Source organism: Crotalus tigris, unplaced genomic scaffold (assembly GCF_016545835.1).
Source record: "Crotalus tigris isolate CLP2741 ecotype Arizona unplaced genomic scaffold, ASM1654583v1 scf7180000019060.718356, whole genome shotgun sequence".
In the NCBI taxonomy this organism is placed as follows: Eukaryota; Metazoa; Chordata; class Lepidosauria; order Squamata; family Viperidae; genus Crotalus; species Crotalus tigris.
This window is the reverse complement of record NW_024097351.1, coordinates 402433-426841: the sequence shown is the minus strand read 5'-3', so window position 1 is coordinate 426841 and position 24409 is coordinate 402433. Positions and strand designations below refer to the sequence as shown.

General features: G+C 40.4%; 2 protein-coding genes across 5 annotated transcripts in view; one reads left to right on the top strand and one right to left on the bottom strand.

Moving 5' to 3' along the window:
* LOC120315021 (cytochrome b561 domain-containing protein 2) overlaps positions 1 to 8979 on the bottom strand; it is a 13676-nt gene extending 4697 nt beyond the window's left edge. Inside the window, exon 1 of one of the 2 annotated variants that reach the window (XM_039358675.1) lies at positions 8841 to 8979. The gene's annotated coding sequence lies outside the window, so the exon portion shown is untranslated. Of the gene's footprint in view, positions 1 to 8610; positions 8791 to 8840 lie in introns of those variants that run through there. The other variant, XM_039358674.1, reaches the window with a different exon arrangement.
* NPRL2 (NPR2 like, GATOR1 complex subunit) lies at positions 8854 to 24409 on the top strand. 3 transcript variants are annotated; one of them, XM_039358671.1, is made up of 12 exons: positions 8854 to 9048; positions 12448 to 12533; positions 12920 to 13011; positions 13140 to 13308; positions 13408 to 13516; positions 14330 to 14466; positions 16440 to 16537; positions 17979 to 18015; positions 19719 to 19812; positions 20387 to 20504; positions 21787 to 21929; positions 22170 to 24409. In XM_039358671.1, the coding sequence occupies exons 2-12, from the start codon at positions 12456 to 12458 to the stop codon at positions 22235 to 22237; spliced, it is 1143 nt and encodes a 380-aa protein (XP_039214605.1). In that variant the 5' UTR covers positions 8854 to 9048; positions 12448 to 12455; the 3' UTR covers positions 22238 to 24409. The 3 variants fall into 3 exon arrangements, with proteins under 3 accessions (XP_039214605.1, XP_039214606.1, XP_039214604.1); XM_039358672.1 differs by having other exon boundaries at positions 8855 to 9048; positions 12901 to 13011; XM_039358670.1 differs by lacking the exon at positions 8854 to 9048 and adding an exon at positions 9094 to 9151.

Below are 24409 nucleotides of genomic sequence, written 5' to 3'. Positions count from 1 at the left end.
TTAAAAAGGAGCAAAATAAAAGCATTGGAAAACCCAAGAATAATCTTTAGTCCTCAAATATAACCAAATAAAATCCTAGGCTGTCAAAGCAGAGCATTTTCAACATGGATTTCTCATCAAAACCTGGGATTCTGCCAGAAAGGAAACTAAGTTTTAGATATTTTTAGGCTCTTAATGTAATGTCATATCATAAAATGTTATAATTCCAATCATTTAATGTCATTTCTCTCTCTCCTTTTTCCTGTTCTCATTTTATGGGCAATAAGCATATGCTGACTTTTGAGGGTTGGATGTAATTTTTTTGTTGTTGGGGAAAGGTTTTCTAAACTTTAATATAGGGTGGGCTTCAGATTAAGAGGGTTTTGTTCCCTCTAGGAATCAAACCGACTAAACACACAGCACTCAAACTAAACCTAAATGCCTGAAGGAAGCCTAAATACACCACTAATGCTGATCTAACTCCATTGTTTAGATTCAGGAGGAGATAGTATCAGTATTGCAATATATAAGTACAGCAAGCTGCTACAATCATTTTCTCCCGCTGTCAACTTCAACGGACATTCAGAAGTATGGGAAACAACCCTGACAGAGATTGGTACTAAACCACAAACCAATACAGACACGCAAAAGAAGGGAAGCACACAGCCATGGTTGATACATAGAGATAGGTAAGCCCCAACAGGCTTCCTTGTGATTAATTTAACCATTGTTTAATTTTAAAAACCCAATGTCAACAAATCACAGTAAGCTAAAATATGGATGGTTACTTTGTGGTTCAGCAGGGATCATGTGAACATAGCCATTAATCACTTTTGTTGTATGTGTGAGAAGCAAAATATCCACCTCTTCAAACTGAACTCAACAGTCATGCAGGCCTGCAGATCTTCCTTTCTGGGGCCTTTTCAAAATGTTATGCAGCACTTTTTTCTATGAATCATAAGCCAAAAAATTTCATTCTATACTTCTGGCATAACAATGTACATTTCACTGCTAGTACACCATCAGAGCTTTCCTTACAGAAGCCTTAAAAAATTAAATCATTACTGTTTTGTTTCACTAGGAAATTATGATTTCTTGAATAGTCTGCAGTATTACATTCAACCTTTACTACAAGTGTCCGTGGAAATGCATCTCAGTCATATGCTATGAATATGTTTGAATATGTGTCCAGGTTAAAGAACACAGCATAGCTCATGTTCACATCTATCATGCTGCCCATCTTCAGTCCTCTGAGCAGCATAAAAGTAGATGGCAGACATTTGAAACTCTGAAAAACAAAATTTCAAGACAAAGCTCTTGAAGAATTGTTCAGTCATAAGCACCAATGGAAAACGCCAGTGGATTAATTTTTATGCATTATACAGGTTGCAAGCTGTATTGCCGATCTATTCACCCAATTTTATATAAATATAAACATGAAAATAATTTTTCCTCTGTTCATATTTACTGTTGTTAGGTGATGTTAATTTGCCTAAAACTACCAAGTGTGTATCATCCTGAGACTTTTTCTGGCATTGCAAAATCCATCCATTAAATTGTTTGCACCTGAAGGAATAGGCAAGCAATTTAAATATGTAATCATATATGCATGAGTTTCTTACAAATTTTCATAATGACAACTTGTTGCCAACTGAAAATTATAGTTCTAGATATCCTGTAACAGTTAAGGCTACTTTGAAATCATAAATTTACAATATGCAAACTCAATTTGCCACAAATTTGCTTTACCTATGGAGATGTCATAATAAATAAAAATATCCTGAGTGGAGAATTAAACTTAAATTAAGCTTTGTAAGAAGATGAATCTATAGTTATATAATTTTAATTAAATAAAACCATTAAAAAGAAATGAGACTGAAACCAAGAAATTTGGCTGATCTTAAGGCAGGTTGACCCTAGCAATAGACTTTCATATGATACTTCATTAAGGTATGCCTAACAAATAAAACATATAGTTTAATGTACTACTAGCTTATTGGCTGGCTTCCTACAAGATGCTGAACCACAAATAACATGACTGTAAGGACCCACCCCACTTTGCATCTTAAGAAGACAGAACTCTTGGAATAATTCTTCCAACAGGAATCCTTTATTAAGAGAAAATGGTTGCAGGCATGCTAGACAGGACTTGGGGGGTCCAAGCTCTCCCATTCAAGGTTTTAAGGGGTTCCCCAGTAGTCCCACCCAATCAACCCCCCTTCCAGTGATAGTTTCAAGTATCACAATTCCACCCCGTTTCTTCTTTCTTCCGTCTGGATGGAGACTTCAGATAACTACATGAAAGGCAAATACTCTTCTTTGTTAATGCTAATGTTCTCTGGATGCTAACGCTTTGAGGTTACAATAGGTTACAATAAACACACATTCAGCATTCAGCTCTTTGAAGTCTACTGAAGGAAGTGAGGGCCATAAAGCCCCTTTGTTCTCCCCCTTCTCTCCCTCTTATGGCAGAATCCAAAGAAGGCAGAATTGGGAGTTTCTATATTTGATAATTAAAGATGAAATATGATTGGATTCTGACATCCGGCCCCTCTTAACAATAAGAGAGATCCACCTGAAAGAAAACACAAGTAAAAAATTTAGTTAGGCTTGTTAGGATACTCTGTGTGAAACTTCTTCAATAGCTTCGGGGCTCTGACGTGACGTTTATGGACCCACTCATTTTGTGAGGCAGGGAGGTGTTTCCAGGCAACTAGGTACTGAGTTGTTCCACGATATCTCCTAGAGTCAAGGATCTCTTTTATTTCGAAGTGTTGTTCCCCCTCCACCATGATTGGAGGTGGTGGGGGGGGGATTTTTGGCCGTAGAGGTGACTGATGCTCTCTTTTCAGCAAGCTGCAATGAAAAATTGGGTGTATTTGCCTGAGGTTTTTGGGTAATTCTAATTCTACTGTTACTGGATTTATGATCCTTTTAATTGGAAAAGGTCCTATATATTTTGGTCCAAGTTTTTTACAGGGCTGTAGGGACTTTAGGTATTTTGTAGATAAGTACACCATTTCTCCTATAATGAATGGTGTAGGCTCAACCCTTTTTTTATCGGCTTGTGCTTTGTATGCCCGCCTAGCTTCATCTAGTGATTTTCTGACTATTGGCCAGGTGTTTTGTAGGTTTTCCATCCATTCTTTCAGTGAAGGGATCGTTGGTTCTTTTGGGGTTAACTCTGGCATAGGGTTGAAACTTTGGCCGTTGGCTATTTGAAAAGGAGTGTAGCCTGTGCTGGAGTGGACTGCATTATTGTAGGCAACTTCTGCAAAAGGAAGTAAGTCCGTCCAATCACTCTGTTGGAAATTTAAAAAACATCTCAAATATTGCTCAAGTACCGACTGGCACCGTTCCGCTTGACCATCTCCTTGAGGGTGGTGGCTAGATGTCAATCCCTGAGTGGTCCCTAAAAGGGATAAAAATTCCTTCCAAAATGCAGACGTAAATTGCACTCCCCTATCAGAGATGATGCGTTGGGGTGCCCCGTGCAATCTGTAAATGTGCTGGATGAAAAGTTTTGCTAAGGCCTTTGCAGTGGGAATTTTTTGGCAAGGGATAAAGTGCACCTGTTTGGAAAATAGGTCCGTGACTGTCCAGATAACAGTATTCCCATTGCTTTCAGGCAATTCCACTATAAAATCCATGGCTATTTCCCTCCAGGGGGCTGAGGGACTTGCCACTGGTTGTAACAGCCCTGGCGATTTCCCTTGCAACCTCTTTGCTGATGCACAGGTTGGGCAGCTGGCAACATAACTTTCTATGTCCTTTTTTATTGATGGCCACCAAAATTGCCGTTTAATTAAGTGTAAAGTTTTTACAAATCCAAAATGCCCTGCTGATTTTGTGTCATGGCAAAGTTGCATGAAAGTTAGTCTTTGAGTTGTTGGTATATATAACTTTTCCCCTACCCAAGGCAATCCGTCTCTCATTGTGCACACATGTTTGTTTTTCTGGAACCAATCATCTGTTTCCAAACTTTTTCTGAATTCAATCCCAGTTTGGCTGTCCAGTTGTGGTTTTATTTTGGCTTGGGTTCTTGTGGTTACTGGCGCTGCCAGTTGTGACTCTGCCATTATTGGTCTAGAGTCTGTGGTTCGTGCGCTGTTATATTGGGGCATGCGAGATAGTGCATCTGCCAGGAAGTTCTTTCTTCCTGGTAAATGTTTGAGCTTAAATTGGAATTGGTGAAAATGCTGGGACCAGCGGGCTTGTTTGGGGTTGAGTTTCCTGGAAGTTTTCAGGGCTTCTAAATTTTTGTGATCAGTCCATACCTGGAAGGGGATTTTGTTGCCTTCCAGGAACTGTCGCCACGTGAGTAATGCCCAACGTATCCCATAAGCCTCCTTCTCCCATACGGGCCAGCGCTGTTCTGTTTCCGTGAGTTTCTTAGATGTATATGCACAGGGTTGCAATACTGCATCATCATTTTCTTGTAATAGCACAGCCCCCACTGCCACATCACTTGCATCTGCCTGTATTATGAAGGGTTTGTCCATGTCTGGGTGCCTTAGTACTGGTTCGGCAGAAAAAAGTCTCTTTAGTCTCTCAAACGCTGCTTGGCACTCCATTGTCCATGTTAGTGGCTGGCTAGGTTTTACTGAGGATGTTCCCTTCGTTTTTAGTAAGTTAGTGAGGGGCAAGGCTATCTGTGCAAATGAGGGGATGAATTGGCGGTAAAAATTTGCAAAGCCCAGGAAACTTTGTAGTTGCTTTCTTGTGCGGGGTGGTGCCCATTCTAATACTGCTCTGACCTTCTCTGGGTCCATTTCAATGCCCTGTGGGGATATGCGATAGCCTAGGTAGTCTATCCTTTCCTGGTGGAATTCGCATTTTGAGAGTTTGGCATATAGGTGAGCGGCTCGCAGCTTCTTTAAAACCGCTCTGACAAGTTTGACGTGTTCTTCTTTTGTTTCGGTAAAGATAAGAATGTCGTCCAAGTAAACAAGGACCCCCTTAAACAGGTGCTCCCTTAGAACGTCATTGATTAGTTGCATAAAGACTGCAGGGCCCCCTTGTAATCCAAATGGCAAGACTTTGAATTGATAGCACCCCATGGGGCAGTTAAATGCAGTCTTCCATTCGTCCCCTTCCTTGATTCTCACTCGATAGTAAGCTTCCCTTAAGTCTAGTTTAGAAAAAATTTTCCCTTTCGATAGGTGTGACAGCATGTCTTTCATGAGGGGCAGCGGGTATAGGTTGCTTTCACTGATTGTATTCAGGGCCCTATAATCCACGCATAAACGTAAAGAGCCATCCTTCTTCTCTCTAAAAAGGACCGGGGCAGCCACTTTAGGCTTGGCTGGCTCAATGAAACCTCTCTCCAGGTTTTTTTTTATAAATCTTTCCATTTCCTCCTTCTCCTTTGGGCTCATGGAGTATAATCTGGGCTTCGGGAGTTTTGCCCCAGGCTTGAATTCAATGGTACAGTCTGTGGGTCGGTGGGGGGGAAGCTCATTCGCCCTCTCCTCACTGAAGACTTCAGCAAGGTCCCTATATTCCTCTGGTATTTCTGTTAATCTTTTTTCCTCTCCTATGGATGCTTTTTCTATTCTTGATTCTGGTAGCCTCCCTTGGGGTTTTAAGTCCATAGGGTCCCCCTTCGGGAATTTGATTTCTGTCGTCCTCCAATTTACCCAGGGGTTCCATTTTTTCAACCATTCCATCCCTAGAATCATTGGGCATTCCATACCTGGGGTCACCACAAACGTTAAGTCCTCTTCATGGTTGCCCAGGGAGAGATGTATTGGCAAAGTGGCTAGGGTAGCTGGCACCCCCCCTGCTATGGATCCATCTAGCTGGCCAAATGAGATTGGTTGTTCCAGTCTCCTGGATGGGATGCCCAGATTCCCCACTAGTGTTGGGCTAATGAGGCAGCGGGTGCAGCCAGAGTCTATTAAGGCTTTCACCTTCACAGCTTCGGGCATGGGGGGGATTAATATAGTCACTGTTTTGAAGATGGGTGTGATGCATCCACTTACCAGGGGTTCGCCCTCCGAGCTGTCATCTGAGGCATCCACCGGCCCTATGGTGTAGGCTGGAGTCCTTTCCCCTTGGTGAGCAGAGGTGGGGGTTTCTGCAATTTCCATCATTCTCATGGCCGTTTCTTTTGGCTTAGCTGAATACTTTCCGGGTTTGTTGATTTGGGATCTGTCTGGGTTGTGCTGGGGGGCCTTTGAGCGGCATTCTACAGCTCGATGCCCTTCTCTTCCGCACTTGAAACATCTCATTTGCTTCTTGGCTGTATCCGATGATTTCACCGGTTGGTGTGTCAGCTCAGGCGGGGGGCGGCTCCATTGTTTTCCTCGGCGGTGCCTCTTCAATATGTCGATCTCTGCTTCCTCTGCCAAGACGTACCATTCCTCAAGTCGATGTGGGTCCCCTCGGGGCAGGCAAGCATCATATAGATCATAGTTTAGTCCGTCTTTGAAATGGCCAAGGAGGATGTCTTCTGGCCAATTCAGTTTGCTGGCAATGGCCCGAAATTCTTGTGTATACTCAGCCACTGGGCGTTTGCCCTGCCTCATCGTTGTTATTCTTTCACGGGCTTTGCGATCAGCCAGGGGGTCTTCAAATCGTCTTCTCAAAGAGGACATGAAACGGTTGAAGTTACTGAGTTCTGGGGCATTGGAGTCATGCAAGTTCACTACCCAATCCGCAGCTGGTCCATCCAGGGCAGATTGCACGATCCGGATGCGGGCTTTGTCGCTGGGAATATCCTGCCCATATTCCTCCATGTAGCTGAGGACTTGGGTTAGGAAAAACCCCAAGCGTGTTGGCTCCCCTTTGAATTTCACTTCCAACGGTGGACGTCTTGGAATGGATCGGTGCCTCTGTTGTGGGTGGTAGTGCCTTCCGTCCAGATTGCCATCTGTGGTCCGGTAGGGGGTGGGAGCTCCTGGATCAGTAGATGTCCCTGGGGTTGCAGGTTCCATGTCCCCCTCGGTGTCTCTCCCTTTGCGGCTCCAGGAACTGGGGCGGCCGTAGGGTTCAGTATTCTCCTCTCCTAGGGAGCTGAGAGTTCTCTTCATCAGGTCAATAGCTTTCTCTAGGATCCAGTCTGAGTACGGTGCCCAGCTTCCTCCCTCTTCACTTGCGTGCAGGGATTTCTCCATCTCCTGCTTCCATTCTGGTTGCTTGGTCCCCCGTCTCAGGGTCACCTTTCTTGATTCCTTTCCCCACTCACTTTTCTTTCCAACGCCCATCGACCAGCGAGGCTTGTGGTCCTGTGTCTCCACCACTTCTTCTCCTGAGGAATCTGGCCTCTCGGATCCCAACATCTGGCAAGGTTCCAACTGGGTCAGCGGCTCTCTTTCCAGGGAGTTTTCCCCCTCTCTTGCTCCATTGTCTGACATGGTAAATTTTTGCAAAATCCCCCGGCAAGGGTCTTCCTTCCAGGTGGATTAATTTTGCAAGTCCTGTCTAATGTAAGGACCCACCCCACTTTGCATCTTAAGAAGACAGAACTCTTGGAATAATTCTTCCAACAGGAATCCTTTATTAAGAGAAAATGGTTGCAGGCATGCTAGACAGGACTTGGGGTCCAAGCTCTCCCATTCAAGGTTTTAAGGGGTTCCCCAGTAGTCCCACCCAATCAACCCCCCTTCCAGTGATAGTTTCAAGTATCACAATTCCACCCCGTTTCTTCTTTCTTCCGTCTGGATGGAGACTTCAGATAACTACATGAAAGGCAAATACTCTTCTTTGTTAATGCTAATGTTCTCTGGTGCTAACGCTTTGAGGTTACAATAGGTTACAATAAACACACATTCAGCATTCAGCTCTTTGAAGTCTACTGAAGGAAGTGAGGGCCATAAAGCCCCTTTGTTCTCCCCCTTCTCTCCCTCTTATGGCAGAATCCAAAGAAGGCAGAATTGGGAGTTTCTATATTTGATAATTAAAGATGAAATATGATTGGATTCTGACAATGACCCTCTTTTAGCCTAGGCTGTTCTGTTCTCTGTAATACAGCATTAAGGCAAAGAGACAGACGCCATAGCCTTCCTTTTCTTTATTTCAGTGGCAAGGCAAGACTCCCTCTGAGCATTTTGAAAAAGAAGACGAAGGCAGCCTGCACTTTGATTTTGCACCGCGTATCTTACAGGCACAATCGAAAGTGGAGGTGGCTGCTGGAAGAAAGGAAGGAAACACGAGAAGCTAACCTATCTAAAGAAACACACAGCTCTCAGGACTCCGTCCAAAACGATGATACAGTTTCGAGAATCATTTCGGGGAGAGGCAGAGAATGTGCCGATCTTCCGCCTAACCTGGATTTGACAGCACCAGGACACACATTCTCCTCGGATAAAGCAGCCCTTCCCTACCTCAGCTTTGCCCACCCCACATCTTGCATTGCAACTGGCATAGGAGATAAGGTCTGTAGTACAAGAGATGTGGAAAGATGCCTCCACCAATCAAGGACTGTATCTAGGTTTCTTCTTTCCAGGATAATAAGCGTGAGTTCCCGGGCTGCTGTTTCACAAAGGCATTTCAAGCCTTGGAAACCCCAGGCAGATCCCATCCCCTTCGGGAGATCTGTCCTAATCTGCCCACCGCGGATTTTTCTAAAAGCATTCCTCTCCCAGCTCCATCCAACCGCCTGGGGAGGGGGGAGTCCAAGCAACTCACCACCGCCGCGAACAGTATCATCGCAAAGGAGCACCAACTCTGGTGGAAGCCAAGGAAGTATCTGATGCCTTTTCATTGGGCAAGTCTACCGAGTTTGTCATGTGTTCCTCCTACCCTGGCGGCTAGTCTCTGCGTCTGAGAGGCTGAGCCGCGCTGTCCATCACCGGGGAAGCCCTCTCGAATACAGCTAACTGCGCGACACGTGACAAGCGTTGCACGTTGGTACCTACCATTCTTCCCTTAGCTTTAGAACAATATTGTTACCAGCGGGCAAGGTCGGCGAGCACGTTGGCGCGCGGAAATCTGCAGGAAGGGTCTTTTCTTCAGGGTCACCAAGACGCACGCGCTCTGAGATCGCTGTTTTTCCCAAGCTCTTTTGCTCGCCCGGTTGGAGTTAGCCTTGCACATGCGTGCTTTGCCCGTACTCTTCCGTAGGAGGTAGGTGCAGAGCCTGTGGGCTGGTCTTTGGCTACCTGAGAGAGAGAGAGAGAGAGAGAGAGAGAGGAAGAAAGCGCGTGAAGGCTTCCGATGCTTTCCTTCCGTAGGCACACTATCTGGCGGGGATTTTAGGAGCTTACGTGAACCCAAGTCTCGATCGCTTACTATTAATTCAGGGGACTGGGCATTAAATGGGCCTTTCTTGAGCAATAATACCCTTTAATTTCATATAGGGCCTGTAGGCAGTTTGATTATTGATTAAAGGCAAGAATACTGTTTGATCTCTAGGTTTCTTCCACTACGTCTTTTCCGTCAGCTCTTAAAAAGACAAATGCTCTCTGCCAGAATTGTTGGAACTGGTTATATTTAAAGAAGTGCGGACTGGCTTGTAGTTAATGAACTAAAGTAGTGATTTTCAGTTTGGCAGTTTAAGATGCATGGACTTCAACTCCCTAAATTTCCGGGAGTTGAAGTCCACACTTATTAAAGTTGCCAAGTCTGAAAAACTTTGAATAAATTGATGGACTGTGGTAGATTAATCTCCAAGTACTGTAGTTTAGAAATTTGTGCATACGTAAATGGGAAGATTAACAGAGAAGTTCTAATGAAAAATAGGGCACCTGTTTTCAGCCAACTTAAAAGATTGCTAAATACAGTACAAAGCCATTATCAACGTGATGGATAGAGTGGGTAGACATATATCTACTGTTATCATGGGATATTGTCCTGCCCTCTTTTGGAAAATATGGGTCTTTGGAAATAGAGCGGCTGCTGTAGATACTCTTTATAGTACAGTATTTAGATACTGTGCAGTAGATAGTAGATGAATCAAAAGTTGGAACTAAGATTGCCAGGAGAAATATCAATAACCTAAGATATGCAGATGATACCCCTCTAATGGCAGAAAGTGAAGAGGAACTAAAGAGCCTCTTGATGCGGGTGAAGAAGGAGAGTGCAAAAGTTGGCTTGAAACTCAACATTAAGAAAACCAAGATCATGGCATCCGGCTCTCTCAATTCCTGGCAAATAGATGGGGAAGAAATGGAGGTAGTGACAGATTTTATCTTCCTGGGCTCCAAGATCACCGCAGATGGGGACTGCAGCCAAGAAATTAAAAGGACCAAACCAATCAGTCCTAGAGGAGATCAACCCTGACTGCTCTTTAGAAGGCCAGATGCTGAAGTTGAAACTCAAATATTTTGACCACCTAATGAGAAGAAAGGACTCATTGGAGAAGAGCCTAATGCTGGGAAAGATTGAGGGCAATAGAAGAAGGGGACGACATAGAATGAGGTGGCTGGATGGAGTCATTGAAGCAGTAGGCGTGAGCTTAAATGGACTCCAGAAGATGGTAGAGGACAGGAAGGCCTGAACAGGGGTGTCAAGCTACCGGCCTGTGGGCCGGATGCGTCATCCAGAAGCCGCGCCCACCCCATTGCCGGCAATGGCAAAATCGGCCCAATACGTTGCGTGACGTCACATGGTCGCAAGTTTGACACCCCTGGCCTGGAGGAATGTTGTCCATGGGGTCGCGATGGGTCAAACATGACTTTGCAACTAACAACAACATTTATAGTATTCCTATGCTATCAGTGGGAACTAAAGAGTAAGAATGCTAGGAGGCTACCTTCTACGTTGCTCAAAACAACAGTTTCTGAATTGCATTTCACAAAATGCACTGATTACTCCCTCTGCTCTTTCTGATTAGGGGTGACTCAGATCTTAACAGCTTGATCTGTAACTCATTTAGTCTTGAATGAACAAGAATAATTCAGCAGAGTTCTGGTTTGTACAAGATCATATATAAATCACAGACAACTCACATCCAGATTTATTGTAGTTACACTAGTAAAATAATTCATTCAGTGTAGTTGTGCTAGTCTTCTAGTAATAAGCTAAAATTATGCAGAATGTAAGCTTAGTACTCAGGTTACATATTCAGTGCAGGGGTTATTCAGGGTTAACCTAGTTTTGTGGAATTTGTTCCATATAAAAATAGGGCAAGTTCTTCAATTGCTGGCTGAGGCCAATAGGGTTCCCTGTGGCATCACAGATGCTGGCTGTGACTATGAGTCTGCTCCATTCTCCTTTTTGTGGCAATTGAGATTAGAATTTCAGTCACTAAGTGATGCAGTTGTAAAGTGAAATATGTGACTGCATTGCTTAGCAATGGCAATCCTGGCATACTCTGCTGCCCTTGTTAAGCAAGCATTGTGAGTCAGTAAGTGAATCCCTCTCTGATTTGAAGTTGGCTTTCCAGGAACACATGTAATTGTTGCTGTTGCACTGCCCTCTATGTTGTACAGCATCTCTCATGGCTGAACTGCTGGATTTCATTACTAAGCTGGTAACTGAGACCCTGAGGCTACAAGTTCTTGGGATATCAATTTACCAGCTGGTGATGTTCTTCTTTTTTCCATGTCTAGATCAAACTTTAGACTGCCAGAATGAAGTCACCTTCTTGGTTTTGTTGTTAGGCAAAAATAAGTTATTACTGGTATATGCTTTTGGTACTAGCTGACTCAAGCAGATGGGCCAGCTCTGTGTTTCTCCGCATTCAGACAGCATGTTGTTTTTCGCTAAAAGCTTTCACTTAAGCATATTGCTCTTACCCTTAGGCACTCCAACCCTCAACCTATTCAGGGTCCTCCAAGTAATATAAGGCAGATCGCATTCTTCAGCCATATCCTCCTGTAACGTTATGCCTTGTTCGATGGTCTCCTTTCTCCATCTTTCAATACAGTTTTGTTCTTGCGTACCCTTAAGAATGTTTATTCTTGTCATAAAACTTTTCTTAGATGTGAGTCAGCAGGCTTGGTGCATATGTCAGTTCAGAGAATATCAATGATGTCGAGCCACCGTGACAAGCATAGATCTGTCCCAAATCATCATGAACATGGTGCATAATTAGGTCTGGATATTGTCTTGGGCAGATGAGATGTAATCTGATTTTGGAGGACACTGATATTAGTCCATTGCTCAGATCACTAACAGAACCTGTTAGATTGTTCTGCCCCAGATGACTATTGGACCTGGGTTATTTAATCACTCCAGAAGGTGGGCAACTTTCGCACTGCCTGGAACAATATCTCCCCAGAGATTCATGCAGCTCCCACCCTTTTATTATGATGTTCAGCAAATTGTTTAAAACCAGGTTGTTCTTTCGGACCTTGGGATAGAGTGGTTTTGGAGTCTCCTTTAGTTACTGTTTGGTTATAGCTGAGTATTTGTCCTTCCAGTTGGCCACGATTTATTTTTTATTTTTTTATTTGTAAACCACCCAGAGTCATCAGAAAGTCAGATAGCCTTGAAATTGGATTAAAAAAATAAGAGTGATACTTCAAAAAAATTCCCCGAAAGTAGCTTTCCATTCATTTCTGTGTATTTCATCTTTTTCAGTTACAACAATGGAAATCAGCAGCAGAATTGAGTGTATATTTTTCAGTGAATTCCACCCAACCCTGGGACCTAAAATAACATATCAGGTCAGTTGTGCAAAAGCTACCTGTCTCGTTTGTTATTTTCTGCTCTGATTGGCATCAGTGGTCCAAGATTTTAGATTTGCTCTTTACTACTTTTGACTGAAGTTGAAACCAAGACCAAGGAAAACATAGTACTTGCCATTCATGGGGGACCACCTTTTGTCAGGATGTCTTTCATAAAGTGTATCAGAGCTCATTTTGCCTCTGCTTGTCTATTTTTATTTCTGATTGTGCATTTTATTTTTGCAGTGGTAAATAAAGTGTTTTTCTGCCTTAGTTTGAAATACATGTTGCCCTAGCATTAAAATGCTGTTGTCCTAAAAGTCAAGATCATTATTTATTAATTCATTTGTCTATTAATTATTTGCAGTTCTGTCTTGTTCCTGCAGGTACCAGAGGATTTTATTTCCCGAGAGTTGTTTGATACAGTGCAAGTATACATCATCACCAAACCCGAACTCCAAAATAAGCTTATCACAGTGTGAGTATTATGCAGGAGCCCTGTAAGAAAAGCCTTACTTGATGAAGAAATACAATTACTCAGTATTTTGAGTGCTATAAAGATAATTGTTCTCTTTCTCTTCTCTCCCCTGCTCCACAAAAATCCAGTACGGCTATGGAGAAAAAGCTAATTGGTTGCCCAGTTTGCATTGAACATAAGAAATACACCCGGAATGCCTTGCACTTCAACCTTGGCTTTGTTTGTGACGCTAGAGCTAAGACCTGTGCACTGGAACCGATTGTGAAAAAATTGGCAGGTTACCTTACTACTCTGGAGGTTAGAAATAGCCTAACTATGGTATCCTTCATTTCTGCTCTCATGTGTGTATAGGTTTTTTATTATATTTTATTATACTTTATTTCCATTTTTTCCTAGCTTGAAAGTGGTTTCATTTCCAATGATGAGAGCAAGCAAAAATTGATACCCATCATGACCATCCTACTTGAAGAACTGAATGCTACTGGCAAATGCACTCTGCCTATTGGTATTTTCACCAAGCATATTGTTACAAAATATATTTTGGAACAGAGCATATTAAAATTCAGGCTAGTAAGTCTTGGGCAGATAAGACCATGCGGCACTTTTAGAAAGACTTCTTCATATCTGTATCTCTCAATATGAAAAGGTAAAGTAGATAAGAATATGATTTTGCTCAACAACAGGAAAAAGTGGTAAGTGAAATTCTGTATCAATGTTCTTGAGCATACAGTATACTTTAGTTTCTATTTATTTGTTGGATGGGAAGGGAGATGTCATTTCCCAAAGCAGTCTTCTCCAGCCTACAGTTCTCAGCCACAACCACTGTTTAGATCAAGGGTCCACAAAGTACCAAAAAAGTTGGATGTTGGTCCTTTGAAGGAAGTTCTTACTATTCTTTACAAATATACATATAATTTATTAATTAAATTTATTTTCCTATACTTTGGCTCTTATAAATTGACATGATTAAGGAAAAGACACTAATTGTCCTTGGGGTTTTTGCATAATTTGAACATTCTCTAGTACTAAGTGCAACATGCTGTAAGACAATAAGGTGAGTAGGCTATACTGTAACACTATCCTATTGATTTGGACTGTTATTCACTTGGGTTATCCGATTACCCACTGGTTTGAAAATTGCTGTACATTCAACATTAAAACTTAATCATGTTGTAATGTGAGCACTTCAGTTGCACACCCAATCCAATTATGCGCTATAAAGTAGTCCGATGTATTGTTGTCCGATGTATTTCAATTCCAGCAGGCCTGTTGTGATACTATAATCTTGCAGTGAGTTAAGCATTACCCCTTTTCATAGATGAATCAAACACCATTCACCTGAAAGTGATTGAGCAACGTCCAGATCCCCCAATTGTACAAGAATATGACGTCCCTGTCTTCACCCAAGATAAAGATGACTTTTTAAATTCTCAATGGGACCTCACTACTCAACAGGTTAGTGCAGAAAATTAGCTTGAAATAGTCCCATTCATGGATTTCACGATAATATCAACATTGGAGGGAGAATTTGCCTGCAATTTTCCTCCACCAGATCCATCACGAATTAATCTCCTGAGGGATTAAAGGGATTAAAGTTTGAATGTGTACGAATTTATTCAGCATGTCCCCACTGTATTGAAATGAGTTCTAGCTAAATGTTTCCTTGCTTTGAGATTCAGACTGCCGTTTTGTGGTCTTAATAATTCTGTATTTATTTAATTGTATATTCAATATTATTCATCAGAATGGAGTTTTTAAGAGAGGTAGCAGGATTCCATGAATTTTATAAGTGGCAAAAAAGGTTGTAAATCACGGTCACATGTCCACAGGCTACAGCAGCTGATCTTAAAGCAAACCAATTTCTAAGCAGCTGAATTGTGATCATGTGACTGCATTGCAGAAAAGTAACTTCAAGGATGTGTCATAAGTATATTTTTTGAGATCCATTATAACTGGTCATTAAATGACCGGTTGTTAAGCAAAGACTACCTGTATTTTAGTTATCAATAGCAGGTTAATTGAAATTGAAAGTTACTTGAATCTATGTTATTTGTGTGCACATGAGAGTTAAAATCAAGTGAAGTGAGTGGATGCAGATATGAATTTGCACACATTCCTTCCCTAAAACTATGCATTTGTTAAGATCTTCATCTGTTCAGCACAAAAGTGCTTGCATAGGTCAAAGGGGGAGAAATGTCAAAGTGAGGCAAGCAGCACTATGGCAGTGCAGCACAATCTTTGCTCACTTTCTGTATGCATCATAACATTGCACATTCAAGGAGGCTAGGGCTCGTGACTCAATGCTGCTTTTGTCATTCTGATAAAAGCTGTTAAGAGCCTGCAATTTCCGCTACACAAAAGAAAATGGCTGGTGCAGGTAGTAAATGGTGCCAGATTTTGGTACATATAGCACCACTTATGCATGAGCTACATTGGTTACCAGTGTGTTTCCAGGTTCAATTCAAGGTGTTAATTGTCACCTTTAAAGCCCTACATGGCTTGCATCTGGGTTACCTGAGGGACCGCCTTTTTCCAAGAGTCTGTTCCCATTCAATCTTGAGGATTGGGCATACTGCAGATCCCATCAGCCAAACAGTGTTGACTGGTGGGCACCAGAAGATAGACCTTTTCTGCAGTAACACCTGCTCTGTGGAAAATCCTCTCCTCAGAGATTAGAATGGCTCCAAACTTGTTAGCATTTCAAAAAAACCTCTAAACATCAGGTTGTGTTCCTGAGCCTGTAGTGCTGAATGTGCTAAGGGTCCAATTTCTTGGCTTTATTATTAATTGCCCAAGTATTTCAGCAGCTGTATTTATTTTGGATGTTTTTAGAGTATTTTATTTAGAGTTTTAAAATGCCTCTATTGCTTTAAATGTAATAATATATTTTTAATTGTAAGCTTCCCAGAATCATTGATTGAAATGGGTGGCTATAGAAAATAAATAATTTTTAAAAAATCCTGGAAAGCTGATGTTCACACCAGAATTGATAATTCTGATCAATTAAGCAATTAGTAAAGTATTGGCATCAGACCTTACTTTGCCTCTGCCATCCAGTTAACTATCGTTCACATGCAACAGTTACATTTCATCAGATGGGCAGCTACATACTTTTGATAAATAAGTGAAAGGGCTTAAAACACGGGTGTCAAACTTGCCATGTCACGTGACGTGTTGCGATGTATCACAACTTTTTTTGCATTGCCAGAGCTGGGTTGGGCACGGCCTCCGCATGATGCAAGTGGCCTGTGAGCCGGCAGTTTAATACCCCTGGCTTAGGACATGCTTCCACTGAAATCAAATGTTCTTTTATACTATCATTTTCTCATCTTATTTTGTCTTTCTGGTTTAACTTATGAGGAAAAAAATTGTTTATATTTATGGATCTTTAACCTTACATTCATTGTATACATCCTCTCTCACATTAGATCCTGCCATATATTGATGGGTTTCGTCATGTTCAGAAAATATCAGCTGAAGCAGATGTAGAACTCAATTTGGTTCGAATTGCTGTCCAAAACCTTTTGTGAGTGCTAGGTGCACAAAAGAAAAAGTTACTGGAATTGATTACAGGAAAGGAAAGAGAGTGCTTTACATTACATTGTTGTGACATGATATAACATAATGTAACATATAACATTTCAGCAACCACTCTTTAACATCCTCTTTACATTAAGTTCTGATTTTTTTTTGATGCCTGCAGAATTTTTCTTTTGTATTCATTTGATACTGTTTTGACCATAGTTTTAAAAAAATCATACACTAAGGCTCTTTCTTTACCCTAATTCTGCAACTTTAATCATCTTTCTAATAACATTTCCATAGGATACTGCATTTAATTAAGAGCTTTTCTCCATGTACTGTAAATTGGGGAAGTGGGCGTGTCATCTGACATTTAGTAGTTAAGCAAGAAGCAGAAATGGCCAGAAATCGTGGATGGAGATACTTTGAGCGGCTGCAGCTATTTACCCGAATTTAACTTTTGTAAAGTAGAAATAGGATTTTTCTTTTGTTTTTGTTTTTGGTGTGCAGTCCACTGTTTTCCCTTGTTTATCCTCTCCTTCTGTTCCCTTCTCTTTTCAACATCTTAATTCATTTTTTGTCTTTTTTTTCTGTTGGAATGAGGTAGGGAACTATGTTTGCTCATGCAGATATTGGAGTATATATATTTGTATATTTCTGCATTTGTGTATTAATGAGAATGGTTTATATAAATGGAAATTATTTAATTTTTTTAATAAAATATTTTATAAACAATTAATTTTCAGTTAGAGGTTATTGCTTGGATTAATATTGAGCCAGTTTGGTAGTAGTTAAGGTGCCAGATTCGAAACCAGGAGACTGTGAGTTCTAGTCTCAGCTAAGGAACAAAGACAGGTAGGTGACCTTGGGCCAGGCTTTTTTTCTCAGCCCTAAAAAGAAAGTAATGACAACCCACTTCTGAAATCTTGCTAGGTAAAGAGCAGGGATTTGTCCAGGCAGTTATCAGGAGTCAACATGGATTCAAAAGCACACAGTTTGATTAAGATCTTTCTGGCCTCTCCCAATCCAGCCCTTTTTTTGAAGATTAACTTCTAGATAGTATATAATTACATATGCCCATCTGCTCCTAAACATAACACATATATTTATGCATGGGATCATGGAAGAATCTGGTTTCTGCTAAAATTATTTTTTTTACTTCTTGATCCAATTTCTGTCCCACCACAATCCATCTCAGTGGATTTGATAATTCTAGGTTAACAGTTTGGGGAACCTAGCCATTGCACAGTATTTGTATATGCTTCATTTTCTGTCAATCCATTTGGAAGGTGGGATTATCTTTGAATTTAAATGACATATCCAGTCACCAATGATACTGGTTTCCCTATAATTTATTACTTTCACCTGTATTTTTCTTTTTCATATAATATGCATATAGTTTTCCATGTTCGTTACTTTCTAATGGTTTTTCTTTTTATTGTTAGATACTACAATGTAGTCACTCTTGTTTCAATACTTCAAGTGAGTAGAATGTACATATATTATGAACTGAGATGATAAAATATCAAGTTGATATGTTTGGATGATTATGCATGATCAAATGGTGCTTCGTAAATGTGGGTCATCTATCAAAGAATATAGTTGTTAAGGCATGGGTGTCAAACCCGTCACGTGATGTGTCGCAATGTATCGTGACTTTTTTCCTATTGCCAGCAACGGGGTGGGCACGGTTTTGGCATGACGCATCTGGCTTGTGGGCCGGCAGTTTGACAGCCCTGTGTTAAGGAATAGAACTCACACCCTAATAGAGCAATTGTTTCTCCAATAATCCCTTCCTGCTTTCGCTCATAATAATCTGATGAGAAATAAGAGGATATACCTAAAATATGCATTTATTTTCTGTTACCTTATCACAGGAAAAAGTGTTGATCTATGTCTTCTTCAGCTCCTGCATCTTTTTCAATTAGGCTTTAGTGAAACCTCAAAACAGAAAATTTGAGATTATCTAGCCCCATTTTAAACAAAAAGAACCCTAGTTGTCATACAGGGTTAAAAACCTGATAGATGTTAATGAAATGAGAAGTCCCTGATATTTGAAAACAGTATATCTAAAGTACATGTCTTAGGAAAAAAAACCTCAACTGTAAATGGAAAGAATATGTATGCTAATTGCCAAAAATGTTAAGAGTTCAGCTACTATCTTGAGGTGCCAAGAAAGGTGTCTTAGAAGCTGTAGGAATTCACTATTCTAACCCATCCCTCCCAGGGAACAGAGATATTGCTGATGTTAGAAGAGAAAACTGACTTTGGAGCTCATTCTCCACCTATACCAAGGTCTTTTGAGCATCAGAAAAGGGCAAAGGGACGCCTTATTTTTTCTATGTGCCAGACGTTCCAGCTCTCAGTCTGTGTCATTTAATTACTTTCAGATGAAAGGGAGCCTACTGCTTTTTAAGAGGAATAGGGATAGGGAAGAACACATCTCCTGGCTTTTGTTCTGCTGTCAAGAGCCCAGCAAGGCTGAAATTGCATAGGACAGTGATGGCGAACCTTTTAGAGACCGAGTGCCCAAACTGCAACCCAAAACTCACTTTTGTATCATCGGGTGCTGGGTGGGCGTGGCCCATTGGGTGGGTGTGGCCCATTGGGTGGGCGTGGCTGCGGTGGTAATGGCAGACTGGGTGGAACTAAAAAGTTCAATCAATCAATTCCAACTTTGCGAGATCTTTTTTTTTCCTGAGAGAAGTTGAAATTGATTGAAAAGGTTTTATAAAACCCAGCTGGACTGGGGCGATGGCGCGTGTGCCCACAGAGAGGGCTCTGCGTGCCACCTGTGGCAAGCATGCCATAGGTTCGCCACCACAGCCATAGGAGATGATGGTAGCAGAGAACTCCCAAATAACAGCTCAGATTGATCTGCCCCTTCATCACAAAAAAGCTTGTGTATTCTAGAGTTCCAGATTTTAGGTTGTAGTGTGGCAGAAGTTCTGTGATCTCAGTGGGAAAGTTCTGTAACCTAAAAGCAAAAGTTTGTTAATGATTACTAGTAATTAGCATACTATTCTATACTGCTACTTGATACCATTATTCATGTAATATTATTATATGCTACTATGCAGTCTGTTGGAATGCTTTTGATGAGTAATTAGTGAGAATTCCAGCAGTAACTAAAATGGTTCAACTCTGCCACTATTGACTGGAATCTCCTTTTTTCCCTCCCACAGTACTCAAATGTCTATTGCACAACTCCTAAAGTTCAGGACCTAGTGGATGATAAATGCCTGCAAGATGAATGTCTCTCATATGTCACAAAACCAGGTAAAGAAGCATGGATGGCTGAAAGTGCAGTCCTGTTTGTATCTGTTCAAACTACATCCTTATGAGTTGAGTTGGACTTAGTTTCAGGAAAGTGTGTATTTTCCGCCTCATCCAGAGGAACTACTATAAAATTGGTCCTTGTCCTCACACTTATCAAGCCTGCTGACATTTTTCCTGTTAAAATACTTGCAAGAGATTGTGTAAAATCAACGGTTATTAATATAAGCTATTTACTAAGCTATTGTAAGATATATTTCCATAAAACAATCATTTCACAATGATTGTAGTCATATGAATAATTTATAGTAGATAAAATGAATTCATTTGCTTTTGGCTGACTTTCAGTCCAAAATAAAAATCTCATAACAATTGCTGGCATTGTCACTGACCCCACTTTAATAACCTATATTTGGCAGTATAGATCAATTTGCATCCAGCCTTGCAATGTTATTTTTAGTTCTAAATGCAATCCACACTGTAATTTTGAATGCTGTTCTTACTCTTTAATTTTGATGATAGCCATCATCTTCATCAAATAGCTTTCCCAATTTTGTTCTCTGACTATTTTCTATAGGACACAAGCGAGCCAGTTTGAGAGATGTTTTCCAGCTCTACTGTGGACTGAGCCCTGGGACGACTGTTCGAGACCTTATTTGCCGCTACACTCTCCAACTCCAGAGAGTGGATGAAAGGTAGGGAAGCTTCCCCTCCCTTCAGAAAACCAATGACTCAGCTATATGCCACATAGAGCAATTCAAGGCTAAATGTGTCTGATTTCAATCTAATCACTGTTGTCTCATCTACAAGGCCAAGAACTTTGCTTAAGATCTGTAAGAGAGCATATTCATCAAACTACAATTCCTAGGGCTCTGTCTAGATAGGTAGAAACAGCCACAGTTCAGCTTCCTTAAAATGGATATATATTTTCAGAACAAACACATCTTTTCTTTCTTGCAGCTGCCAGATCACATAATAATGGGCTAAATCAAAATATGAAATCCCTTCTCTTAATTTGTTTCCTATCCTGTTTTTTTCAGTAAACCTGTGTGTAAGAAGAGTCTGGTTATTTGATTAGTAGCAATAGCATTACTTAGTCACAAAAAACAACATTCTTGTTGCGTACATTGTCAGACTTCTCTTTTAGTATCAATGGGCAAAGCATTCATTTGTTCTAAAAAAATCAGAAACTTGAGGATGTCTGGAAGGAGAAATAATTATCATGATCTGTTTGTGTCAGGGCCTATTAAACATGTAACATGTACATCAAACACTGTCAATTGTGGCAGGTAGAAATTTGATAATTGTATGCCTGTTGGTTGATCTTAAATGGTCCTTTGAGCAATTTCCTCTCCAAATGATTATTTCTCCTCATTAAATATAGCGCCTGATGGAAAAGGTTCTTGTAGTCTCACATCTCTTTTGATATTTATATCAAAGTTTTCCATGCATGTGTGAATAAGGACTAATAACAGTCTGTGATACAGTACAGGAAAAAAAAACCAGTCCAAAAGAACTGTAGTTTTAGAAAATAGGTTTCTGTACCAGTAATACATATAATATTCCTGCTGATCTCAAAATTGTTTTTAGCAGCTATCTAGATGGACAGCAAAAAAAGAAGCACTACACCACGGGTGTCAAACTCGCCACATCATGTGATATGTTACGACATATCGTGACTTTTTGCATTGCCAGAGCTGGGGTGGGCATGGCTTCTGCATGATGCAACTGGCCCGCGGGCCAGCAGTTTGACACCCCTGCAATACAGTGTCTTAAGAGCCGTAGTGGCACAGTGGTTAGAGTGCAGTTCAATTCTGAGTGGCTCAAGGGTTGACTCAGATTGTTGAAGGCAATATGCTGATTCTGTAAACTGCTTAGAGAGGGCTATAAAGCACTATGAAGTGGTATATAAGTCTAAGTACTATTGCTGTTAAATATTTCTGCCTCTTTCTCTGAGCATATTCTTCTCTTGTTTAGAAAACTCATCCAGTTTGGTTTGATGAAGGGTCTTATTCGGCGGCTCCAGAAATATCCTGTAAAAATAGCTCGGGATGAAAGAAGTCATCCAGCTCGATTGTACACTGGCTGCCATAGCTATGATGAGATTTGTTGTAAAACAGGTAAGGAATCATATTTCCTGTATTCATCTACTCACAACACATAGTAACTTATTGATAGATAACAACGCAGAAACAAAATAATATTTTTAAAAGTAAATAGGGGTAACAGTATAGCAAACAATTCTAAAGCCAGCACAATCTTCGGATTACTTGGGAAATAGAAATCAGTTTCCTTATTTTGCCTAAGCAGTGGAATTATACTAATGCTCTTTCATCATTATTTTTTTTATTTCTCTCTAGGAATGAGCTATCGGGAATTGGATGAAAGATTAGAGAATGATCCCAATATAATTGTTTGTTGGAAATGACACTCTTCGAGAAATGGGATGATTATTATGCCCCGCTAATTGTAATTGGGCTGCATGAGACATTGTGGTGGCCCCAGGACTCTTCTGGTTCATGAAAAGCAGCATGGCTTAAACTAGCTTCTGAAACAAAGGGTTAATGGATTTGATCCTCTTTGATCAGCAGAGATGCTTCTTTTGGGGGAAGGGGTGTTAAAGACACACCGGGCGTATAAAGAAACTTCAGAAGGCTATGGTGTTGAGCAAGGGATAAAATAGTTTGAAAATAGTTTGGAAGGAACTGAAATGGAAATATGTCTAGCAGGGAATGCTGTACAATAAATCCTCCCCCTTAATTTGCTGCTCCTCAGCAGGCAGAAAAATCTATTCTGCTTATTAGTGTCTCACCCTGGATTTTCCCCATAACTAATAACTACATACTTCTCTATCATAATATGCCTTCTTTTTTAACAAAAGGGATCATACCCACTTGAAATTCTTTAAGAGTTTTGAAAAAAAACTCTTGCCGATTATAAATCATGGATAATCATCCTAATAAAAAGCAAGCCTACTCTTTTTAGGAAGTAAAACACTGAAGTAAAATTGTGGAAATAAACCTGCAGCATAGTTACATTTAATATAATTGGGCTCAACCTATTTACTTTGAATACTTTTCAAAACTACTGATTGTGAGAAAGAATAATGGGCCTCTTCTATTTTATAAAGCTCACATAAACTAGAATATTTTTCTGTGGAAATTTAAAGCAAATGCAGCAATTGAAAGGGAAACTAATCATAGTAAAAATAAAGTGTAGAATCTCTCATTCATTATTTGATATCTTCCTCTTATAAATCAATTAAAGCTTTTGCATCTGAAAAGAACTTGAGGTATATGGGTGGAATTTTGATAAAATGATTGCTAGCACAAACTGACTACTTTAGTAAAGGTAGACAGTGCCAAATACAGGTGGCCCCCACTTATCTACCATAGTTGGTACCAACAACTCTTGTCACTAAGCAATGTGATTGTAAAGTGAAACATCACATGACCATGCTAATTAATCATAGCAATTCCAGCTGCAGCCATGAAGCATGATCAAGTGTAACTTCCTTCTGGTTTCCTCATTGACTTTGCTTGTCAGGAACTGGCTGTGAAGGTCGTAAATGGCGATCACATGAGTGCAGAACTCTGCAATAGTTGTAAATGTGCATTGGTCACAGGCTTGATAAATCACATTGACTATGGGGGTGCTGCAATGGCCACAACTTTGGGGACCAGTTGTAATTTCCTTTTTCAGTGCCACTTCAAGTGGCTACTGAATGAGTGATAAGCAAGGACTACCAGTATTAATTTGAAACCACACTGAGGATATTTCTCCCATAAGACCTCCCAGAAGCATTTTATCACATTTACTTAGATGTCTTTTGTATTTGTGGGGGAGGGTCATTTCCAAATACAGCACTGGACTGTATCTCCCCTGTAATTTTCATTTTCTAAGAATACTCTATATACATGCATACACATATATAAACATACATAGAGGATACAGAGGCATCACTGGAATTAAAAGTGTTACTTGAGCAAATGTTCTTTGTAGTATGTTAATATCTATGTCCTATGCTATTTGTGAATATAGTAGCAAGTTTATATATTTGGCAAATCCATACATCTTAGCTGACCTAAAGTTCTGTAACCGTTTACAAACTTTTTACATTCTATTACTGCTGCATTCTATTAAATTGTTCTTGATTGATTCATTGTGTTATCAATTTCAACTCTTAGTGGCCACATAGATTTGCTGCCTGAGTGCATCTTAGCTGATGGAAATTATTATTTTAAAACTATATTCTCTGAATCTGTAATTTCTATTTTAGAGAGGTGCTCCATAAACCTTAAGAGGGAAAAAACATGAGTCTAAATAGTATCTTAGTTTGACCTTTTTGTGCTTTTTTTCTCTGCCAACTTGGTAAAACTCAGTGTAATGATTTACGTTTTGGGGGTAGATATCTGTTGAGCACATAAAGGAAGATTTTTGACTATACTGTCATATCAGGTAGAAAAAAATCTTAGGTTACCAGGGGAGTGTTCTGATTTTTAAAAACTGCATTTGAGAATAAAATGGGTATTTTAGCATTCTTGTAATTACAAACTACTGTATACCTTAGGGATTAAAGATGTATAACTTCTACTTTAGA

Bases quoted from the DNA above. Each gene is read 5' to 3' on its own strand.
- NPRL2 (XM_039358670.1), top strand. The intron at 14,467-16,439 runs GTTAGTGCAGAA...CTCTCACATTAG, and splicing joins GGGACCTCACTACTCAACAG to ATCCTGCCATATATTGATGG. The intron at 21,930-22,169 runs GTAAGGAATCAT...ATTTCTCTCTAG, and splicing joins TGAGATTTGTTGTAAAACAG to GAATGAGCTATCGGGAATTG.